Source organism: Stenella coeruleoalba (assembly GCF_951394435.1).
Source record: "Stenella coeruleoalba genome assembly, chromosome: 1".
In the NCBI taxonomy this organism is placed as follows: Eukaryota; Metazoa; Chordata; class Mammalia; order Artiodactyla; family Delphinidae; genus Stenella; species Stenella coeruleoalba.
In genome coordinates this window covers 180,149,401-180,174,659 of record NC_137169.1, presented here as the reverse complement: position 1 = coordinate 180,174,659, position 25,259 = coordinate 180,149,401, and the positions used below count along the sequence as shown (strand labels likewise).

Sequence of the window (25,259 nt, the reverse complement as noted above, 5' to 3'; positions counted from 1 at the left end):
AAGGCCATATAGGACAAACCCACAGCCAACATTGTTCTCAGTGGTGAAAAACTGAACCCATTTCTACTAAGATCAGGAACAAGAAAAGGTTGCACACTCTCACCACTATTATTCAACATAGTTTTGGAAGTTTAACCACAGCAATCAGAGAAGAAAAAGAAATAAAAAGAATCCAAATCAGAAAAGAAGAAGTAAAACTGTCACTGTTTGCACATGATATGATACTGTACATAGAGAATCCCAAAGATGTTACCAGAAAACTACTAGAGCTAGTCAATGAATTTGGTAAAGTAGCAGGATATAAAATTAATGCACAGAAATCTCTTGCATTCCTATACACTAATGATGAAAAATCTGAAAGAGAAATTAAGGAAACACTCTCATTTACCATTGCAACAAAAAGAATAAAATACCTAGGAATAAACTTACCTAAGGAGACAAAGCCCTTTAAATGCTAACACTTTTGTAAGGGAGCAGACCCTATGGAGCCTTCTGGGGGCAGACCCTTCCCCCATACCTCTGCTTTAGCTCCTCTCTGAAGTGCCTAGATAATAGTATCTGATGCACATTTCCTGAGTTGTTTTACAGATGTGAACCCCCCCCCCCCCCCCCCCCCCGCCCGCAAATGGAAGATGTTAACTACTTGATGACCACGAGCAAGTAGCCCTCAGGCCTCCTGGAGCCTAAGGACTGATAATGTTAACCCCTGCGACACTGGCCTGTTACCACACCATCAACCAATCAGAGAACTGTGCACAAGTTGATCACACACTCTGCAACCCCTCTCCCTCACCTGGGCTTTAAAATCGTTTTCCTGAAAGCCTTTAGGGAGTTTGGGGTTTTAGAGCACAAGCCACCTGTCCTCCTTGTATTGGCACCTTTACAATAAACGCTGCATTTTCCTTCACCACAATCTGGTGTCAGTAGATTGGCTTTACTGTGCGTGGGTGAGCAGACCCGAGTTTGGTTCAGTAACACTTTAATTTGAGCTCCATGTTAGACAGTTATCATGATTCACAGTGGAGGACACTTAGAGTCCAAAAGGTTAGGTAACTTGCTCACTGTCACAGGTTAGTAAATGGGTAACAGGACGGATTTTACATCTCAGGCTTGATGGAAACATCAAGCTCTCTTGATTCACATAGTATCCACCAGCTCCCAAGATGAATACCAGTTCACAGTAGGTGCTCACTTTATGCTTTACCTGACTAAACCAAATTCAAATCAAAAGGTGTATTTTCTTTAACTAGGAAAACAGACATCCTTTGAGATGAGCAGAATAAAGAAGACATCATGGCTGCTGCCCTACAGTCTTCAATCAACTATTATTGGCTAAGTACCTGTAGGAACGATTTCCTGTCCTAAGCATTAAGGATACAGTGCATAAGATATATATGGCCCCTGCTTGCATTAAGTCTTACAGCTAAATAATAAACAAACAAAAGTTATATAAATAACCAGAACTGTGATAAGGGCTCCAGAAAAGGGTGAAATGGTGGCAGAAGGGACAAGGAGGGGGCCAATTTCACAGAGGAGTTTGGGAAGGCCTCCATGAGCTTGGAGGGATAGGTCAAGAGTAATCCGGTCACAAAGCTTGGGGAAGTATTCCAGGTAGAAAAACCAATATTAAGAAGACTTTAGCCTGCAAGAAACTTGACTTCTAAAATCAACTGAGAAAAAGTTCATCTTGCTGTAAGAGACAGAGCGGGGGCAGGGGCAAAGAGATGCTAAGAAAGTGAGAGGGTGGCAGGCTGATTACAAAGTCCTTAGGACACCATGTGGGGGTGGGTGTCACATTCTAAGAGCAACAGGAAACCATCAAAGTGTTTCAAACAGGGGAGCAACCCGATCAGATTTTCCTTCCAAAGTTATTGATGACAGTACATATGAAGACAAACATTCTAAATGCCGTTTCAGACCATTCGCTGAGAGTTCCTACTCTCTAGATCCTGGGCGAGAGGTAACTGTGTAGGTAGGATGAGGGTACAAGAGAGGAAACGAGAAGGAACGCTTTGGGAAAGGAAGAGAAAGGAAAACTACATTTTTCTTGTACCTACAATGTGCCAGGCATTCCATAGGAATCCTTGTTTGTTATTAGATTTAATCCTGATTCCAGAAAAGAAATCGAATTTTCCAATTTTTATTATTTTTCTCTAAGGAAAGCAGCTGAACTTTTTTTTAATATATAAATTTATTTATTTTTATTTTTGGCTGCATTGGGTCTTCGTTGCTGCGTGTAGGTTTTCTCTAGTTGTGGCGAGTGGGGGCTACTCTTCCTTGCTGTGCGTGGGCTTCTTACCATGGTGGCTTCTCTTGTTGTGGAGCACAGGCTCTAGGCACACAGGCTTCAGTAGTTGTGGCACACGGGCTCAGTAGTTGTGGCTTGTGGGCTCTAGAGCACAGGTTCAGTAGTTGTGGAGCACAGACTTAGTTGCTCCGAGGCATGTGGGATCTTCCCGGGCCAGGGCTCAAACCCCATGTCCCCTGCATTGGCAGGTGGATTCTTAACCACTGCGCCACCAGGGAAGTCCAAGGAGCTGAACTTTCAAGCCAAGTTCATCTATCCATTCATTTGTCCATTTATTCATCACTTCGTTCATTCATTCTGCAGAATGCCAACTATGTGTGACCACTGCTGGGCACTGGGATTCCATAGAAGAGAAAGTTTCTCACAGTCTAGAGGAGAGTGAATAACTATATAAACACTAGGATAGTAGGTGATGCATGCTTTAAAAGATGTATGCACATATACAGTGGGAGCTACACGAAGGCACATCGGGTTGGCCTGCGAGTGTAAGGGAGAGTCATGTTTGAGCTGAAACTTGGAAGTAACAGTTAAGAGTTTGCCAGTGGCAGTAATGTGGGAAAAGGCACTTCCGGGAGAAAGAGTTGCAGGTCTGAAGGGCCAGATGCCTGGGAGAAAATGCGTTTTGTTTAAGGAGGTACAAGGAGTTAAATTTTGGAGGATAAAGCATAAAGTATAGAGTGGGTACAGACTAACCATGTAAGCGAAGACAAAATCGGAGCGTGAACTGCCCTTGTAATGATGTGCTAAGGACTTTAGATTTATTCAACAGATTCTGCAGAGCCACTGAATTACCTTGCTGCTATATGATCAGAAGTTCATATCAGCCTTAAGACTACTTAGTCAGATGACTCTGACTGGTCTAACAGGGAAACCAGTAAGAAGGTACTGTAACAAGAAGATGGTGGCCTGATATTACAATAGATGACTGAAATAGTTAGGCTGTGACAGGGGGTATAATAAAAAGAGGACGGATTTGAGATATTTGTGGCCCTAGATGATGGATTAGATGTTAGGGACAAGAAAGGTCTAGGAAGCATCCTTGGTCTCCAGTTTGGGCAACTTGGTAGAAAAGAATGCCCTTCACTGAAGTGGAAGCACAAGCAGGTATAGTTTAGGGTGGAAGGTGGTGACTTCAAGTTTGTTGGGTTTGACACACCTGGTTTGTCATATGGTTTGATCTACTTGTTTCTAAATTGCAATCACAGACTAGACTGAAATATGGCATCGGAGATTATTTAGTCCGACAGAAGGAAGACAGTGAGGCCAAGAGGTTGGAAAACTGGCCTGAAGATCTACCAGACAGGTAGGGATAGGAACACAGCGAGTTACTAATGCCAGGACTTAGCTCCCCTCCACTGGTCCTTTGCTTCATCACTCCTCATCTCTATTCCTTCGTAGAAAGGGCACAATTAGAAAGAAAAGCAGAGGAGTGGAGGGAATGGTGGACACAGACAATGTCTAAGGAAGAAGAGAGAAGATATGGTGACTGAACTCCTGCTCAGGCCACCTTTCTGTGTGTTTAGAAATTAAAGGTTCAAAATATGGCCAGATGGGAGGTATCTCTCAACCACTCTCCTAAGACCAGTGCAGGGAGACAGAGAGGGGCTAAATTCTGGCAAGCAGGGGATCCAGAAAGGGGCGATGCTAAAGACAAGACTTCCTTCAGCTTCCTCATTCTGCTGGTACTGGCCTGACAGGAAGCAGGGGCTCCAGGCCCCCCTCTCCCGCCAAGCTCTTCCCTGTCTGCAGCTTCGCATGCCCTGTCCCATAGGATGGTTCTATGCGTGAGCTCCCTGATTCTGCTGCTCCCAGGCAAGTGCACAGGAGCTCCTGGGGTGCTCAGAGAAGCAGCCTTGGGTGCTCACAGAAGACAGAGTGGGACATGTAAGGGGAGCGCTGGGCATTGGATTAAAAGCACTGCAGTTTTGGGGTTTCCATGGTGACACAAACCCCTCCTTCTCATCATCCTTTCAAGCCCACCTCCAGTGGTCTCTTCTCTCCCACTTCTCTTCCCATAGTCACTTCTATCAGAGTGAAGAGAAATTTTCAGGCCAAAGGAACAATTTATCTTTTTTGTTCCTGTGAAAAACCTTATTTTCAAACACTCAATGAAGTATCTGTAGCAGAGGCAGAGGGGAGAGAGAAACACACACACATGCAAAATCCCTCCTGTTGGTTTGAGCATCACCTATGAAACAAACTGTGATGCACCAGGTGTCCCTTGAAAGAGAAAAGAGAAAGCAATTATCACCCCACCTGGAGAGACACACCTCTCAGGCAGGCAAGCAGCTCGCTGCTGTGACTCTACTATATCGTTTCCCCGAAGTGGCTTTACCTAGTCTCAGAAGTCCCCCACCCTGAGCTTTTGTGTTTTCTATTTTTGTCATTGTTGTCATTGTTGTCTGTGTTTTGACCCGCTCTGTTCTTAACGTCCTTGAGAAGATCAGAGAGCTAGGAAATGAGGTAAGTCACTGCCTCTGCTGCATTTATTTAGCTTACCTTTTTGGGTCCATTCATTTCCTGCTAGCACCTTGGGAAAGCGAGGGGCAGAGGAAAAAGAGGAGTGGCTGGGAAATGTCATGACCCAGCTGCATAATATAAGGCAGAAAGATCTGCATGGACGTGGAGTTTTGTTCTTAAGAGTCAGAGTGATGGGCAGAAAACCAACCCCCTCCAGACTAAGGTGGGCAGATCCTTCCCTTGGGGATCTGCACCTAATGTGCTCCTTCTAGCCTAGCTGACCCAGTCCTGGATCAGTTAGGGGAGCTGGCCCACCTGCCGGGCCAACAAGGGGATGGTACTGCTGAGTCCCCGCCCACGACCACCCCCTGAGGCTTTCTGAACAAAGCTTTGGTGACTGTGATTGCTATGCCTCCGTATCTCCCTTCCTCCTTCCAGCCCTCGTTGCTCAAAGACCTGTACAAATGCCAAGCGGTAACTCCTGAGTCATCACCATGGGTGTTGCAGATGCATTGATTTGATTTAATATGCAAAAATGCAAATCTAAGCAAATTAGGTGGCTGGAGTAGTTAAATAAAAAGGCTCACTCTCCATATTGTAGCGTTGAGCTCAGCTGACCCTGTCGCCCCCTCAGGCCATTTGGAAAGCCCTTTGTTGCTGCTGATGCCACCTTGAACCCCGAGTCCCAGGCCTCTTACCCTCTGCGTCTGGTTGTTGGTGACCAGTTCATAGATGGGGGCTGCTCTGGTCACCTCCAGCAGAACTGGCTCGGCAGGGGTGTCGGGGCTGGATGTCACATGACACAGGGGGCAGGACGAGGGGCACCGTCCCTTGCTCTGGCACTCCATGCGGACTCCAGCCGCCATGCGCTTGGTGCCAGACTCTGACAAGCTGGCAATGTATTCTGGGAACGTCAGCACCTTGGGGTCTCTTTCCCGCTCCTCTGACTCGTCGGATGGGGAGTTACCTGGCAGACACAAAATAAAAAGGAACAGTGAGGGAGGTGAAAGAGCAGGGACATGCATGGCCTCGTGGCCCCTGAGTGCTAGACTCAAGTCCTTGAGAGGTCAGAAAACGACTCTGAGGGGGTAAGAATGTGATGCTGTTATCCCACTCAATGCGGGGAACCCATCCTCCCAGAAACCCACACAGCTGGAAATGACCCTTCCAAACGTGAGACCAGGTTTTCTTCCTTTCTGAGAATCATCGGCGCCACGGATCCTTTCAGACAGATGCTTCTGCTGTAACCGTGCTGGATTTATGGCTGTCGTCAATAATACAAACAATAATAGCAGTGATTATTCTATGAATCATTTTCTTCACCCAAAAATGAAGATATTAATAATACCTACCTCTAGCATTGGTTATAAATAGCCAGCTATTTTCAGAGCACAAAACACAATGGCTAGTGCATGGTGAAGCACCATCATCATAGTTTTAATCATAACTATCAGTAAGATTTATCAAGTCTGTACAGTGAAAGTGAGATCTGTTAAAGATCTCCCTTAACCCCTATAACAACTCTCTGCATGAGTTCTATCATTACACCCATTTTATAGATGAGGAAAGTGAGGCCAAGAGCCTCAAGATCACACAGCTAGTATATAGTGAGATCTGAAATTTAAATCCAGTCTTGTCTGATCCTAAAGCCGTTAAGTCAGAGGGAATAACAGGACTTCTCTGCTTCATTATTAATCAATGTATTAAAGATACAGAATGAAGTTTGACTTTTTCAAAAAGATTTGCACTACAAAGCCTGAAAGATGGGTCCACATTGCCCTTGATTGATGAGTAAAAGGTATTTGGGGAAGCTCTTGCTTTATTTTTGGTGACAAACATTGGAAATGCTTACCAGAAGAGTTCTTCCCTATGGAAGAAAGCATTGCTTGACATTTCTCTTCCAAGCCTTCATAATTTTTCATTTAATTTATTAAGTCTAAAGAAAGATGGAAGTAGAATCTGGTAACAAAAAGCTTTGGGTTCCTTAGGAGATCCCTGGTCCTTTGTGCACAGTTGTATGCCCGAACATGAAACAATTTCAGGGAGATGGCTGGGCTTTTGGAAACAACAGGCAGACACAGAATGTTCCTTCTGGTTCTCAGGCTCATCAAGAGTGCCGAGCTTGAGGGACCAGATCTTTGGGGAAACTCGTTGGAAGGATTTGCAAAGTGGTTCCAGAAGGTAATTGTGAGCTATGACTTCACAGCAGAGTTCCCTCTGATGGGGCTCAGGGAGCACTGTTATTCTCCCCTTGTTCGCGATGTAATGTAACACCGTTTGGAAGTGTCCAGGGGCATTTCGGCACTGTTGTTTCCCACATGAGCATCATCACTGTGCAGATGAGACATTTTTACCAGCAGCTCCATTGACACCAGATTCCTTCTGTGTGCAAAGGCAAAGCCTCACTTAGAAACTATAAATATGGAATATAATTTCACACGTGCCTTTTGTTTAATAACAGATCAAAGATTGAGCTCAAGCCCTTGCTAGGTTATAAAAGAACTGCATAACAGCACACACCAAAACCAAGAATGATGGCCTCCAATAGGAAGTCCAGAAGCCCACACCAGCTAGCCCCAGAGTCAACTCCAAGCCACGTGTACATCTTGATTGACATTCAGGCTCATGAAACTCAATGAACCCCACTGGGAGGGTTCGTAAAGCAGCCACGACCTGGCAGGACTCTCCTCACCCAGCCCCTGGCCAGGCCTCCAATCTTCTTCAACAGGCTGTACGAACTGGGCTGTGATAAGTAGGGGTGGGGTGAGAGCTTAGCAACTATGATGTGATTTCTAGAAAAACAGGCCCTCGTTCATTGAGGAAGTAAATGAAAAAAAAAAAATCAGTAAAGAGACCATGCTTCTTTTCAAGATAAGATTTAAAACATTTCACTGTGCAAGCCTTGCTGGGGAGCTGGAGGGTCTCTTGCTGGCCCTCCTGACCCTCACAAGCATTTCATTATCCATCCACATGTCATCTCAACCTCCTGGGTGAGAAAGTATTCAACAAAGAGGCTGCAAGAAGCATTTCTATGAAATGACCACGAGATGGTGATATCAGCTCTAAAATGACTTCTGTGAGAGGAGAGAAAAGGCGTGATCAATCCGGTGTGGCCACTGTGGTACCACAGAAAATAAACTTACGGAAAAATAACACCTGGCTACTTTAAAAAAAAAAAAAGTCATGGTACAATTTCCTTTCAATCAAATAATAAAAAGTTGAGTAAAACAAATCCATAAAACTTATCCTAAGGAGAAAAATATAGAGTGAGAGACATAATTGTGAGAGACACAAGGAAGGGAAAATAAAACTCTAAAGGGAAAATAAAAATCCCCCTCCAGAGGCTTCCCTGGTGGTGCAGTGGTTGAGAGTCCGCCTGCCGATGCAGGGGACGCGGGTTCGTACCCCGGTCCGGGAAGATCCCACATGCAGCGGAGCAACTAAGCCCGTGAGCCATGGGCGCTGAGCCTGCGCGGCTGGAGCCTGTGCTCTGCAACGGGAGAGGCCACAACAGTGAGGGGCCTGCGTACCGGAAAAAAAAAAAAAAATATATATATATATATATATATATATATATATATATATATCCCCCTCCATATCCTTCACATGGAGTATAGTTTACTTAAAGGGGGAAATAATATGCCACCAGATTTCTTTTCTCTCACTTTCACTCCCCAAACACCCAGAAACTACCCCCGCACCCTACATACATATCCGTATATAAGACATACAACCCCTGCCCATTCATCACTTAGGGTGCACCATCTGACAGACAAATTGGGCCACGAGAGGGCACTGCAACCCCAAATGCAGTCGAGCTGAGTGACAGCCTCCCTGCCCTCCAGCGCTGCATCATTAAGGCTTGTAATCGCTGTAAACATTTGAGGGGCTGCTCCCCTTGCTTCCGTCTTCTGGCTTTCCCAATTAAAATCAAGATGCAACTAATCACCTTCAGTATCCTTCAGCCCTGGATTGGTGTAAGATTAGGACGTAGAGAAGCACAGGAAGGGGTTTACAGAGGAAGATGGTGAGAGGCCACCAAACTCTTGTTTTCATCAGAATTGTATTTTCCTTCTCCTGATAATATTCAGGCCCATACAGAGCAGGCCCTGCTGGAGGCCAAGACGAATTGCCCCTCTGGTCCCCTCATCATGCAGGATGGAGCTGTCTAGAGAGGAGCGAGATTTACACAGAAGTAATGAGCAGCTAACTCCCCAAAGCCATCTATTCAGGCTCCAGCGAAGAATAGATGTGTGTGTATGAGAGAGATTTTTCAAAAAGAAAATGCATTTTCCATGCGCCATTAAAGATACGATCGGGAAATACTCCTTAAAATGATGGAGTCCAGTGGTGAAAGCCCAGATAAATCTCCCTTTGCCCAAAGAGAGTACCAATAACCAACGTGTCTGTGGGGAGGAAAGAGTTCAAACCTAAAAGCTTCAGGAAAGTCTGAGCTTTGACATTTGCTTTTAAACCCCAGCTCAGTGTTGGAGTGGGTGGTGGCGAGGTCTGTGTGTGGAGAGTGGAGGGAAGAGTCTCTGCCTTATTTCCTTATGGTTCAATGGCCACCTTCTTCTATGTCCACTCCAATGACAGTCCTTTCTTACTTTGTCTCTCTTCTGCCCTCTAGATCGTGGGTAGAAATGCTCTAGTAATTTGAGACACTATCTTGTTTCTTAATCTATTTCAACAAATACACAGTTTCTGGACAAAAATAAGCTACAATTAAGGTCTTAAAAGAATATAACTGACAAAGGTAACTTCTGACCAAGAATACCCAAGTGTGCTCCCCCCTACTCAGCCCCGTTTGCAAAATTCACCCTACTGCTCTCAGGGGAGGCTGTGGGGTCCTCATCACACTTAGCTTTCTTACAAGTAGAAGAACAGCCAACCTGGAATGTCGTTAACAACCCCAAAACTGCAAAGCATTCTGCAAATACAGTTTGCTATAAATAAATGCCATTTGCTTTAGGCTAAATCTGTATCCTACAGCACATAGTGGATGAATTTCCCCAATAGAATACTGTGCTATGAGATTATTGGCATCCTCAGTGTTCAAAATCTCTTTGTGGATGTGCCTGTGGCCTTAGGCATGTACATATTGACCCACCTAGACTCAGGAGCACAGGAGGATGATAAAAGTGACTGACCATCCTCATGCAGGGTATGCTCTGCTGCTGGAAACTGACAGGTCATGAAGGTGAATTAGTTGTTATGAAGTAAATTGGTACCATTCCTGTAGGATTCTGGGACTGCTTAAGAATCTCTCTCCTGAGTCGGTGCCCAAGGCAATGAGATGCTAATGACATCACAGCTAGAACTACAGAGGCAGTTCATTAGGCAGCCAAAAAAAAAATCAAATGCAAACTTGTCAGATCCCAGCTTTTGGAGACAGCTTAGGACCCACAGGAAAGAAAGCTTGACGTGGGGTAAATGAAGCCCAGCCATAGTGAACTGCACCCTGAAGCCCACGGACACCCTGATTTCCATGACCTACCCCCACCCCAGTCTACTCCTGTTCACACCAGAAATCCTGAAGTTACCCGAATTCACATTTCCACCCATGCACCCAGGGTCAAATCAGCCTCTTACGGTGTTTAGTTATGTCTGTAAACAGAGAGGGTCAGGTCGCTCTGGATGGCCTTAAATTGAACTCCTAGACCTGCCATGAGACACACTTTCTGAGATCTTACCAAAATACAATACGATGGATTCATAATCAGGGACAAGTGGATAGGGCGTGACCCGGCCACTTCTCTCTACACCTCAATAGGAGATAACGGGTGCTCTGGGGGCAGGGATTGTGTCTTCTTCATATTTGAAACTCCTTTCCCTGGTTTAGGTGTATATATCCATTTCCATATCTCTTTCTATCTATGTCTATCTATATATCCATGGATATATATATTTTTTTTTTTGGAGGGAAAAGGGGAGTGAATATAGTAAGTCATGACCATAGATTTGAATTTTAAAAACAAGTCAAACATAAAGAATAAAGCCAACACATCTGTAGATAGTCTCTAGCCCCTTACCAAAGCTTCAAGCAATCAAGTAGAAAGAAAAGAAAACGTTATCTGACGACAGCCAAAGCTACATTTCTAGCTGGGATTGCTTCCCCAAGTATAATAGAACTTAATATGCTTGCTTGGAAATCCATCTGAATGTTCAACAGGCACCTCAAACTCAACGTGTCCCAAAGTGCAGTCCTCATGTCTCCACACCCTCCCAGCAACCTGCTCCTCCTTCCATAGGTCCTTGCTCAGGAAAGGGCATCAATTTCCCTATTGCTCGAGCCAGAAATCCTGGCTTCTTTGTGGGTTCCTTCTTGCTCTCCCAATCAATCTTAAATCTATGTACTTTACCTCCCCCAAGCCGTCCACTTCTCTGCAAGGTCTGAGTCAGACTGCCTGGGCTTGATTTCTGACCTTACCACTTGTTAGCTGTGTAACTTGGGGGCGGTTTCTTAACCTTTCTGTGCCTGGGCTTTCTCATACATAAAATGGAGATGATAATAATAACTGATTTAGTAAGGCTGTGGTAACAATGGATTGATAAAATCCATGCAGAGAGTTTAGCGGAGCTGGGACATAGTGAGTACTCTCTAAAATTAATGATTCTCACAATGCCTGTCTACTTATCTACACTGCTGCCAGCCACACCATCAAATGATTGGCTCCTTGAAGGACGAAATTATGTCTTGTTCGCCACTATAATATCCCACAGTGCCTAACATGTAATGTAACTAATGCATTTGACAATTCATTAAACAAATATTTATGGAATGCCTACAAATGTTTGTCCAACTAATAAATCATTTATAATGACTTGTATACAAAGTGACTACTCCCTGTGTTCTGCAGGTACTACCTAGACAGGCTGGGTTTAATTTCATTTCTCACCTTGCTGTCCTCGGTTCTTTTGAGATTTTCTAGTTTTCTTTGAAAGAGACATCAACTCAGAGTGAGTTCCACTACTTTCATGTACAAATGGGAATTGGTCAGAGATAATCTAGTTACAAAGATTTGAGATAATACTGCAAAAATACATTTTGCAAATTTTGAAAGTATACACACATATCTCAGAGGTTATTAATGTGCACTGGGCAATCACCTTGGCACTTAAGGATTTACGCTTAAGAAAAGGGGTAGCCGACTGTGGCGCTGAAGAGCAGACAGTGGTTCTCCTGCGACTAGAAAATGTGAGAAAGTTGTGGTCACTAATGTCACAATGTGTCAAAAGGCCAGACTGGTGTCCTGGGCCTGCGGGGCCATGGGTACCAGTAGCTGAGGTGGAGGTACATTGCTGTGGGGTTCTAGGCAGCTCTGAGAGCTGAGCGATAGCATTGTACTGGGATTCAACATTGTGTGGACCACTTCACCAGCAAACAAGGCAGTGTGACAGCAAGAGAGAGAGGCATTCTAGACCCCAAGGACGGTCACAGAGAACCATGCCTTCTGCACTTTTTCTACTCTGCCCAGTCTCAGCCTGCACACTGGAGCCCATCCACCTTTCCCACTACACATTCATCACTACCCATTAGCTCAGAGGAAGCACATCTTTCTTTGGGGATTAAATACTAGACAACTATCCAACATGTTCGGAAACAGTCCCAATTCCAGAGAGTTTATACTCTTGTCCTTTCTTACAAATAAATCCACAATTAAAAGACAAAAATCCTTTGTCAGGATGTATCCTTTGTGTTCTAAAATTAAAGTTACACTAAGAGGTACAAACTAGTAAGTATAAAATAAATAAGATACAGGGATGTAATGTAAACCAAAAAAAATTAAAGTTAGTGTACACTTCAGCTCTGGTTCTTCAAGAAATTTGAAGGTTTCTTCAAGTTTCTTTAAGGTATTCCTTCAAGAAATTTCTGGAAATAGATCAGATGGTCTTTGTTATAAGCATGAACAGCATGTCTGGGTGTGGGGAAGTCCAGTGTAATAGTGGTCATCAAATACCCACTGGGCACCTCAGCAAAGCATCATTAACGGGATGTTCAAGAAAAGGTGTCTTCTGGAAAATTAAATGTTTTCTTTAACTGGTACTTAGCAGAAAATGCTTAGTTTTCCTCCAGTTCTTGTTGACATTTTTCTTCTCTAAAAATGTTGTTTTCCAATTTTCTGCCGCACTCATGAAGCATTGCCTACCAAACAGAATTAAACCTTTCCCCAAGGCACCTGCAGGTGATGATTTTGTTCATCAATTATGACCATGCAGATGTGGAAGCTGTAGGGGACAGAAAGAAAATGGTATCTCGTCCCCAAACAGCTCTTAAAAAGTGGATCAATAACATAAGGTTACATTTTCTGAAGATTGCCCCCCTCTTCATAGGCATGTTGTCAAACAAATAATTGCCTGGTTGAGGCTCCTGGTTCAGCAGGTTCATGTGAAGCTGAGGTTTTGGTGTAGCTGCAGTGCTTTGTCCTTGCCAAAAGCTCTTAGTCAGCTTTGATGTGGGAACAGGTTTAATTTCGTAACAAATTGACAAATTGGCCAAAGCCTCCGTCAGCCTCTTTTTGGTCAGTAATAGTGATGTTCCTTTTGGGATGAGAGGTTGAGTCCAAGAAATAGCAGGAGAGCAGCCTCTACCAAGGAATCAATAAAAACGCAAAGACAGCCTTTGTCCAGCAGTGACCCCAAGTGCTAAAAAAAAGAAAAAGTGACCTCTTTTCAATCTTAAACTTAGTGTGAAAAGGAAAATATAAAGACAGCCCAGTGATGCAACCACCACTTTAAAGATGCCTGAATATGCATCTCTAAACAGCCCATGCGTCTCAAGAGGAACAAAAATAAAATCCAAGAATTCCTGGGAAGCCCTAAAGCTTTTACTACAAAAATGAGCTCTTCTAATCAGCGAGACTGCTCGTCCCCAGTGGGCAAGAAGCTGCCTCTGTTTTGTTGGAGCGTCGTGGCTCTCACCCAGGCCCCGCACTTGATAAGCGTTCAACAAACACACAGGGATGGAAAGAAGCAAAAGGTTTTTTAGCTCTTTCTACTCTGACTGCCTGTAATTCCTCAAGGCTGCAACTCAAAGCCTCATTAGGATTCATCATACAGGCCAGGCCAGGAAGCCTGAGTGGCTCACAGGGACTGTCCGGAAGCACGTGCACAGAGCACTTAGTGCACACGTCTGTGGGCTGTGGGAGACCCGGTGAATACAACTGTTGTCCCAACACACCCTAAAAATGTCTTTCTTTCCCTTTTCCTTTCTTTCTCTCCCTTCCTCCTCCCTCCCCACCTCTCTTTTCTTTCTTCCCTCCTTCCTTCCTCCCTCCCTCCCCTCTTTTCTTTCTTCCCTACCTTCCATCCTTCTCTCTCTCTCTCTCTCTCTCTCTCTCTCTCTCTCTATATATATATATATATGCCACTCTGCTCCCATCATCCCTAGCAGAAGGTACTTAGTGCCTGTGTGTGTCCAGAGGGGTACCTACCACACTGTAACAGACTGAGTTGAGTTTTATGTCTTGTCCATCCCACTCACTTCCAGGGTGGGACTTGCTCATCCCTGCCTCCCTAGAGCCCAGCACCTGGTACTCTGTCGGTACTCCCTATCACAAATTGTAATAAATTTGTGTGTGCATTGTCTAACACCCACATTTATTCATTTATTAACCTCTTTATTGGAGTATAATTGCTTTACAATGGTGTTAGTTTCTGCTTTATAACAAAGTGAATCAGCTATACATATACAAATATCCCCATATCTCCTCCCTATTGCATCTCCCTCCCACCCTCCCTCTCCCACCCATCTAGGTGGTCACAAAGCACCGAGCTGATCTCCCTGTGCTATGCGGCTGCTTCCCACTAGCTATCTATTTTACATTTGGTAGTGTATATATGTCCATGCCACTCTCTCACTTTGTCCCAGCTTACCCTTCCCCCTCTCCATATCCTCAAGTCCATTCTCTAGTAGGTCTGTGTCTTTATTCCTGTCTTACCCCTAGGTTCTTCATGACATTTTTTTCCCTTAAATTCCATATATATGTGTTAGCATATGGTATTTGTCTTTCCATTTCTGACTTACTTCACTCTGTAGGACAGACTCTAGGTCCATCCACCTCATTACAAATAGCTCAATTTCTTTTTATGCCTGAGTAATATTCCATTGTATACATGTGCCACATCTTCTTTATCCTTTCATCTGTCAATGAACACTTAGGTTGCTTCCATGTTCTGGCTATTGTAAATAGAGCTGCAATGAACACTGTGGTACATGACTCTTTTTGAATTATGGCTTTCTCAGGGTATATGCCCAGTAGTGGGATTGCTGGGTCATATGGTAGTTCTATTTTTAGCTTTTTAAGGAACCTCCATACTGTTCTCCATAGTGGCTGTACCAATTCACATTCCCACCAGCAGTGCAGGAGTGTTTCCTTTTCTCCACACCTTGTCCAGCATTTATTGTTTGTAGATTTTTTGATGATGGCCATTCTGGTGTGAGATGATATCTCATTGTAGTTTTGATTTGCATTTCTCTAATGATTAATGATGTTGAGCATTCTTTCATGTGTTTGTTGGCAATCTGTATATCTTCTTTGGAGAAATGTCTATTTAGGTCTTCTGCCCATTTTTGGATTGGGTTGTTTGTGTTTTTGTTATTAAGATGCATGAGCTGCTTATAAATTGTGGAGATTAATCCTTTGTCAGTTGCTTCATTTGCAAATATTTTCTCCCATTCTGAGAGTTGTCTCTTGGTCTTGTTTATGGTTTCCTTTGCTGTGCAAAAGCTTTGAAGTTTCATTAGGTCCCATTTGTTTATTTTTGTTTTTATTTCCATTTCTCTAGGAGGTGGGTCAAAAAGGATCTTGCTGTGATGTATGTCATAGAGTGTTCTGCCTATGTTTTCCTCTAAGAGTTTGATAGTTTCTGGCCTTACATTTAGGTCTTTAATCCATTTTGAGCTTATTTTTGTAACACCCACATTTATAATGTTTACATGATTCCGGTTTTTCATTTGCCTGTTACAGTCTCATATCTTTATTCACCAAATGCCTCTCATGTGACTCTCGGTGGATGGCCAAGGTTTTCGTTCATATCAAATCTTTCCTGTTTCGTTTCCTAAGGCTGCCATAACAAATGACACCACATGAGTGGCTTAAAACAACAAAAATTTATTTCTCCAGTTCTGGGGGTTAAAAGTCGAAAGCCATGATGTCGGCAGGACCACAGTCCCTCTGGAGGCTCTAGGGGAGGATCCTTCCTGCCTCTTCTAGCTTCTGGTGGCTCCTGGCAATCCTTGGTGTTTCTTGGCTTCTAGTTGCATCACTCCAATCTTGGCCTCAGGTGTTACCTGGCCCTCTTCTGTGTGTGTGTCCAAATCTCCCTCTGCCTTCTCTTATAAAGACACAAGGCCCACCCTAAATCCAGGATAACCTCATCCAAATTACATCAGCAAAGACCCTATTTCCAAATAAGGTCACAATGTGAGTTTCCAGATGGACACTGATTTTGGGGGGACACTATCCAACCCACTGGAGCAGCCATAGCCTCTAACACTGTGACACTGACAGTCAGCCCTGCCCTGCCCCACAGCCAGTGACGATGCACTGGCTGGCCATTTGGGGGCTGGCCATCCATCCCTTTGACCTCCTCCCAGCACAATGGGAAGAGGGAAGAAGTTTCCAGCTCCATCAGCGTCCCCAGCCCAGCCGCAGCTGTGTGTAGCCAGACTGAAGATGGCCCCCAAGGCCTCAGAGGATCAAGAACCAGCCCTGAAGCCCTGTACTTTGGCTAAATCTGAATGGCATCAGAGTCCCCCATCTCATCCACAGGCCAGCTGATGATTCTCATGTACCTCCTCCTGGTAGAGAAGAGGAGAACAGGCCAAAGGGACCTGGGCCACAGAGGCTGTCCCCTTAACTCATTGTTCTTGCCTTTCCCAACTCCATCATGAAGTAGATTTCTCTGTGAAATGGATGATCATTGCCAGGCATTTTTTTTTAAAGTACAATTATCAACATGAAGATTATTGATGATAACACCACATCTTATAGCTTACAATGCATGGTATCATTTTTTATCCATTTTCTTTAATTTTTGAAAATTCAACTTGTGATTCCAAATGGTAAAGATAGTTAATAAAAAAGTTAATATCTTCTTGGCTTGATACTAAATTTACTGTAGTTATTATTCCAATAACTATCCATTGCATTAAAGCTTTTTCCAAACCAGCATAAATAAATAAATAAATAAACAAACAAACAAACCTGACATAAGAGATTCAGAGTCACAGCCTTCCGGATGTGCAGAGCTGCAGTAGATTATCCCTGCTGATTTGCTACAGACAGAGCAGCATGGAGAGAGGGAGTGGGAGGGAGGACGAGGCTGGGAGAGAGGTGAAAATGAGGAACACCTGCGGGATTAGTTATTTTCAAATCTCCATTAGCAGAAAGACCACATGAGGAGTGGGCAAGCTCAGCAGGGCCACCAGGAAAGAACTTTCTGTGCCCCTGTCTGGAGATTAAAGGCTTTTTTCCCCAGTCTTGTTTTCCAGTCTGGAAGGCTGAGATGAGGAGCCAAGTGTGCACCCCCAGACCACTCAGGGGCCGGTGCCTTCCCTCTTTCCTGGTGCTCCCCAAGAAGGAGCCAGAAAAACACAGGGGAATAGCCCGGGGTCAAGTAGAGGGAGAAAACTAATAGAAACAGAGAGAGCGTAGAGAACAGGGAGCTCCCTGCACCAGCTCTGGCCTCTGCCAATGTTGACGGCTCCACTGGGGGCCTCTGTGAGCTTCTGGCCATATCCACAGAGTGAAATTGACGATTCCCTTTGTTCACCACGCAGCGTTATTTCTCAGCTGGGGGTGCCCATGAGCGCCTTTAGCTTTGCCAGGACCATCAGCCCAGCAACATTCTCTTTGTGACTCCACTGATTCCATCTCTTCTCCTATTGGTTCCAGCTCCTACCTCGTCACCTCTTTTCTTTCTCGCTGCAAACCTGGACAAGAGGAGCACAGTCTGGGGACACCCCATGACGATTCTGGAATGGGTAAAACTGACATATGACCATGACTTGCCTTGCCTCCACATTATAAAAACTCGGCAGTCCGCTGTGTACAGAGAGTGTGTGTGTGTGTGTGTGTGTGTGTGTGTGTGTGTGTGTGTGTGTGTGTCTGTGTGTGTGTCTGTGTGTGTGTGTGTGTGTGTTCGGGATGCTAACCTGAGTTACCGGGGCAGGCGGGAGTCTTCGGGGCTTGTGTGGCTCCACAGCAAGAGATCTGATGCCTTGCTGGGTGCTGCAAGGACTCGCTTATAAATATCTTTAACTATCAAATGGTCTAGAAATTTTTAATAAAAATATTATTCAATAATACTACTACTCCAACCGGCAAGGGAATGTTGTAACGTTCTCCATTTTCCTCTCGATGCTCATCTAGGTTCTGTTTTGCAAATGAATTTGGGTGTTAAATCCTTTTGTTGCCCTGACCAATTTATTCTGCAAATTAACTATGTATGAGAGGACTTAAAGTCCATTACCACTTAGCTTTGCCTCACTGAAATTTATGCTGCTCTCCTGCTCCTGGGAGCCCTGAGCTCAAATAGACTGTGGCTCCTGATGGCGAGTTTGGATTCCACACAAGTCCCACACCTCTTGGTCCTCTTGAGTTTAAAATGCACTGAGTGGACCAGGCTCTTTTCATCTCCCAGTAACCTGTGCCCTCTCTTATCAGACTCTCTGGTCTCTGCAGCTGCCTGTCCAAACTTAATGAAACTCTCACCACACTGGTTTGTGTGGGCCACTCAGTGGCTCAGCCTGGTTGCAACACCATTTGTAAATGGTGGAAAGAGCCGGATGCATGGGAGAGCAAGGGTTACAAGATGAAGAGGATGGCAATGAATGGAGCATGGCTGCTAAGCCCCATGAATATCTTAGATTGTATTAAGAAAGTGCAGTGACCAAGGTGATGGAGAGAGGCAGTGCCTTGTCAAGCCACATGCCTTGAGTTGCTTTAGGATTGAGAGTCACAAGTGCGGAGAGACTCCAATGAAAGGCCAGGCAGTCAGGATTCCGGGGCACCTGGAGACAGTGTCATGTGAACACTGGCTGAAGGAATCGGGGCAGTTAGAATGGATACAGGGAGACTTGGAAGCAGACTTAGCAGTGCTCTCTGTAAATATCTGAAGGGCTGTCATGTGGAAGAGGGAGCTCATGAATTCTGTGTATCTCAGAGGGCAGAATGGAGATCCAAGGGAGGGATCTTATTAAGTGAGAGGGAGGTGAGTTGACTGAATCACAAATTTTCATTGAGTGCTACTATGTGTCAGGTACAGTACTCAGTGCTAAGGTACACAGATAAATAAGAAAAAAAAAAGCTCATTTTCCAGTGTGCATGGAGGGAGGAGTAGATGGAAAAGGAGACAATGATATGACAGGGAGTGATATTAGAGGCATGGAAGACAGGCTTTGGGTACACATAGGAGGAAGTTTTGAAACCTACGCCTGAGGGTGGGGAGGCTAAATTCCTGGAAGCCTCTTGATTCCTTCAAGGACAATTTTTATATTAATCTATAACTGATACCAAGTAGGATGGGCAGCCTTGGAGATGACATGCATTGGCTAGCAGCAGGGTTCTTGTAGATGCCAGACAGCCGCTTGTCAGGGATGTCACAGCAGGGGAGCATTTCAGAAGAATGAGTTCCACGGCCCCCCCCCCTTTTTTTTTTTTTTAATTCTTGTGTTCATGGTTTATTACAGTCAAAGGATACAGATTAAGATCAGCAAAGAGAAAAGTCCAGGAGAAACTAGACGTGAGCTTCCAGTGGAGTCATATAGACAGTACTAAATGTTAAACGTCTATTATCCTGTGACCTGATGTTCTCAGTATTTCCTTAAATCAGCAGGGTGGAGTGGAGGATATACATGTTACCAGGCACACCAAATGATTCTGACTTCAGATAACATGTCGGAGGTCACCAAGAGTAATTTATTTTACAAATATCGTCAGAACGCTTTTTAAAAATTCTACAACTAACCCGAGTATGTAAAAGAGATGCAAGTCAGGAACAGACTCCTTAGGCATTGAACATCATTACTGTGTGGTAAAAATAAACAACTGTATTGTTTATGGAGCCATTCAAGCATCTTCTCAGAGCCCCAGGGTACAAGCAGCCTAATTTGAAAACTACTGATTCAGACTCTGATGACAATGGCCTGAACTGTTCCAAAAGTAACCAGGCGTGCTCCCCAGCCAAGAGGACCACATGCTGGCCCTGGGAAGGGTGTCACCACAAGGAGTAGATTCCAACTGGCCTTCTACGGTCCCCCTGCATGCTGGATTTTGCTAGAAAAAAGCACTGTGTGGTCAGTCTTACTTTAGGTGCGTAATAACGAAGGTCAGAAAACTTTTATACTCTTGATCAAAAATAGACCTACTCAATCATGCATGTTCATCTCATAAAGGATTTCATGGAAAGTGAAAAGGAGGGAACACCTATGCACAGTTCCATGCAGGGGGACGAAAAAATGAGGGGCAATTGTAGAAGCCAGACCTCATACTCTCCCTTCAGACAACGATTAAAAGGTGTGTATATATTAACAAATTCCACCTTTAACTCATCTCATTCAAATGCCATAAGGAAAACTTAATCATGACGTTCAACCCAGGGAAGTAATGTAAAATCATAGTGGCAGTTACTTCCCTGAATTCTTGTAATTATAGTAGATACTAAAATAATTATAAATGTTAAAAAGACATAACTTTGTGGTTTCTGCATGGGGCCATGCCAAGGAAGAAGGAAGCTCTTATTCGTGTAGCAGGGCCCAGCTGGCAGTTACGATAACCAATAAAGATAACCATCTTGTCTCTTTCCCCATTAAAGCCAAGGTCTCCTATAATGTCTAACTCTCTCTCATGCACACTCATGGCTTGTTTTTTTCCATAAAGAAATGACTGGACAGTGATTTACATGGAACAGCAACAGGCACAGCCCCAGCAGCCAGCCAGCCAGCCAGACATGGCCCCACAGCCACCGAGCCAGCAGAAGCTCCCAGACCCAATGGTGTATTAGGACATGGGCTATGAGGAGGCTAGTCTCTGGGACCCTTGAGGTTGGACCACCAGTCAACGTGGGAAAGCAGATGTCTGGTCCTGGAAATGAAGGGGAAGGCCAGAGAGGGGTGCAGCAGGCCTTCTGGTCTCAGGGTAAGCACCAGAGGCGGATGCTGTGAGCATGTCATATCCCAGGCTCCCACCACAACTGGCAAAGACCCATGTTCAAATTCAGAGCTCAGAGAGTTATCATAATGCCTCACCACTTTGAGCTGAAGTTTCCTTATCTGTAAAATGGGTTTATAACAGAACTTATCTCATCTCATAGAACTGTTCTGAGATTAAATGGGATAATAAAGGCAAAGCCCTTTAGCACGGCCTCTGGTATCTTAGCTTTCAATGGCAGCCATTGTTCACCATCATTACTCCATGCCTAGCAGTCTTGGCACCCAACAGGTACTCAATAAATACATAATGATTTCTTTTAAATTGACGCTCAAGAGAAACAAAACAAAACAAAAACCAACCGAGGGTCTCTATGGGCTAGAGATAGCAGAATACTCAGGAATACTCAGTAACAGGGACTAAAGTAGCAGCCTTCAAGTCTGCAGGAACTTAACCCACCAAGGTGGCTATAAAGTCAGTTCCTACATAGTAAAGGGATCAGAAGTCCCTCACATTGTGGGGAAACAAAACTAGGATTGAGGAAGGGTTCCAACATTTGCCCCCCAAAATGAGGCTAGGAAAGCCATTACTTGGTCCAGACCTCTGACAGTCCCGAGGTGCCTGACTGAGCTGGCAGGAGGTAGCAGAGACAGAATATGTCTGAGTCACTGGCTTCAGTACTGGAGTCACAAAGTCCCCGAGAGCCCCACGGGATGGGAAAGAGGGAAGGAAGAGATGCCATTAAATTTATAATTCGTTTATGACAACATGCTTCCACGTACAGGTTTGATGCATGACATCAATCAAAAGATGTTGTTGGTTGTCTGTCAGGCATCCTTGCTCTTGACGGCAAGCCTGTTCAGAGTGACGTGATCTCTACCGTCCCAAGGGGACCCTCAAGGCTGCAACCAATTTCTCTGGGAATTGGGTGATTCTTTAATTAATATTAGGGGGGAAAGGGGTAGAAAAGATGCTGTTGACCATGCTGAGCTTTAACTAATTCAAATAAAAATGCTACACGAGCAGCATAAGATTAAATTTTGATCTCCCAAACCAACCTTTCAAGTTACAAAATATTTCTCCCTGAAATGCCATGCTGTTTGGATGGTGCTTGCATGGAGTGGATGGTTTATAAATGGTAGTATTTCAGGACCTCCACTCCACGTCTTGAATAATTATTTACAATACTTAGGTGTTAGTACTACAAGAGTGCTAGGATTTTTAGATTCTTTCTTATTTTCACAGAAAAGAGTAAAAGCAAATCCCTCCTAGGTATCAGCAAGATCCCAGGGGTATCTTTCCCTTGTATCAATCTGGAATCAAAACCCACAGCGAAATACAGAAAATAAGCCACTTCAGATATATTAAGTCATGAATTCTATCTGTTTCTAAAGCTTACCACTATAGGATCTTGTATCTAATTTTCATTCCTACGGTAACAAGTCTATTGGAGGATAATTCGGATATTTGTCTTTATTCTAGTCTAATGCCAAATGAATAAAGGAACAAAATGGAAAGAATATCTGTCCTTATGTGCATGTGCAGGCATGCACACACACACCCCTAACAAAATACAACCTCTCTCCCAATGCCAGGAATTTAAAGGGTGTCAAGAAAGCTGAGAGACTGGGACCGTTTTAAAATGATAGATAAGAAAATTCATCTTTAATTTCTCCAAATCCCTGAGGCACATCTAATTTTGTATTTTCAGAGACAGCAGGAATCCAATGTTGTCAACAAGTAACCGGTGCTGAAATTTTGTGTGTATAGTGGTAAGTACTCATTTCAAGGTTGTTACCATTATTTATTTTTTTGACTGTACATCTTTTTAGACCCTTTTTATGCTTCTGTCTTCAGACTCCCAGGACTTTCTTTCCATCGCAAAGTTGGTTGACATCAAGCAAAATCAGAAGACCCAAACTGGAACTCAATTCAATACAGCAAATACTAAGTTACTGAATATCTGTTTACAAGGTACTGTTCAAGTCTTCTGAATATACCAAAATGAATTATGTGTAATCCCTACATTCAAAGGATGTATATTACCTTATAGAGGCGATAAGACAGACATACAGAATTTAAGTGCTATTTTTTTTTTTAAAGGATCAAATAAAGACCAGATAATATCAGGACAGTTAGATCAGGGGAGGCTTCACTGAGGAGGGAGCTGTTGGGCTTGGCCTTGAGGGATAACAGCATCCTTAATAACAAGAGCTACCGACCACTTATGGCAGGAATCGGCACATTTTTCGGTAAAGGGTCAGATAGTAAATATTTCAGTCTTTGCGGGCTACTCAATTATGCCTTTGAGTGTGAAAGCAGCCACAGACAATACGTAAATGAATACTCATGGTTTTGTTCCAATAAAACGTTATTTGTGGATACCGAAATTTAAATTCTATATAATTTTCACATGTCATAAAATATTATTTTCCTTTTTATTATTATTTTCCATTTATTTAAAGAGAAACCACTCTTAGCTTGTGGGCCATCCAATCACAGGTAGCAGGCCAGATATGCCTGCTGGTCATATTTGCTGACCCCTGATCTATGGTGTTCTCACTATAAATTTAATGCTTTGTTATACTTGATCTCATTGAATCCTTACACCTTGCTCTGTATCTTTGCTAGATATCCGAAGTGAAGCTTAGAGAACTAAGGTTATACAGATTTCAAAAACCTTGCTTTTAACCACTAGGCCATACTGTCTCCCAGTGATGGTAAGGAACGCATGGGAATGGTGAAATGAATAGGTTTTCTTTGGCCAGGGGCATTTAAACATAAAAATACTTTAAACAATGAATATGAGGTTTGCTATCATGGCTGACTCACAGTAAACTCATTTTACATCTCTGTTATCACCACATTCACTATTTTCACAAGTCATGCAGGGCATGGGTATAATGTTTAATAACATCTACTGTCCAGAATATAATATTCTCCCATATTTGAAGAAAAGAGAACAGCCTTCTAGCATTTGTTCCAACCTCCCCACTCCCATTCCCACCCATGGTTGCCCAGAGCCACATATGGAAGGTGTTGTTTGGCCCTGCAGGTAATGAGAAGCTTGGAGACATAATTCTCTCCGAGTTGCTAACTTCCCTCTTTCTTTCTCTCCTCATCATTTCGAGCAACGATTCTAGCTTACATGGTTTCTTTACTGTCTACTGTTTAAAAGCAATTTTATGAGCTAGAGAAGATGGAAAGGAAACAGGAATTGCCACAGTCTCTCATCACTTGTTAAGGTGACCCCAGGTGGAGTCTCAATCCTTATTTGGTCACCTTCTTTCTCCACACAGAGGTAAAGTATCCTTTACACTGTCTGTGGAATTGTTCACAAATGTAGGATCACACTGGGTTGTCGGCTTCCAGATTCAATGACAGGTTCATTAGTTAGTCAGTATACGTCTACTAAAGATCTATACCCAGATCTTTCTGTTATGTACCCAGGATTGTGTTAGGTACTGTGGAGAGCTCTAAGGTATGAGACTGACCTCAAAGAATTTGCAATCTATCTGGGATAGCAAGATAACAAAACATAATAATAATAGTAATTACAAGAATAGCAGCTGCTCTGTATTACACATCTTGGCACTCTGTGGAACACTTTCCATGTATTCTGTCAAGTAAAAAGCAAATCTAGACTTAGTAGGGAGTGCCTTATTCAAAAAGACTATTGCAAGACATGACTGGGAGACTACTGTAATAATAGGGGGAGACAATTATAATTGGGAGAACGCTCTGATGAGGTCTGCCAGCATCTCGAAAGTTAGAAAAAAAGAGTTTTCCTTTTATAGAGAGAAGTAAACAAAGCTAGAAAGAACCACATGTGGGCAGGTGGTATGAGGCCAGCCCCTTCTCAGGAGGGGCTGTATACTGGCTCAAGCTGAAGGTGGGCTACAGTTCAAGAGCCTGGAGGAAGGAAGGAAGTTTAACCGAAGTCTGATTAACAAGCATTTTGTTTTGAATGATCAGTGGGGACAAGCAGTTCAGCTAATCATTTATACGACAAAGAATGGGAATTTTGAGGGATCTGGGAGTCTTGTAAGTCTCAGGGGGAAGGACGGTTCTTTGCAGCAAGCCATCTTGTAGAACATGAAGGGATGACTCGATTTCTTAATCTCCAGGTAAGAGTTAACACTGAGGTCAGTTCTCCATATTGACCTTCGTGGTTGGGGCTGAAATTGTCCCTATTTTAGAGATGACAAAATTGAGCAACAGAGAGGTTAATTACTTTGCCCAAGTTCACGGCGTGCTCACTAGAAGAGGTGGAACTTATACCCAGGTCTGTCTGACTCCAGGGTATCCAACCAGTCCTCTATCACATGGCTGAGACT

The 25,259-nt window shown here is 43.7% G+C and overlaps 1 protein-coding gene across 2 annotated transcripts in view; it reads right to left on the bottom strand.

The window, feature by feature from the left end:
* ASTN1 (astrotactin 1) overlaps nt 1–25,259 on the bottom strand; it is a 327,557-nt gene that overhangs the window by 34,186 nt on the left and 268,112 nt on the right. For both annotated transcript variants that reach the window (XM_079935340.1, XM_079935341.1), the window contains exon 17: nt 5,467–5,735. In XM_079935340.1, the coding sequence (XP_079791466.1) occupies nt 5,467–5,735 (269 nt within the window). The remainder of the gene's footprint in view (nt 1–5,466; nt 5,736–25,259) is intronic.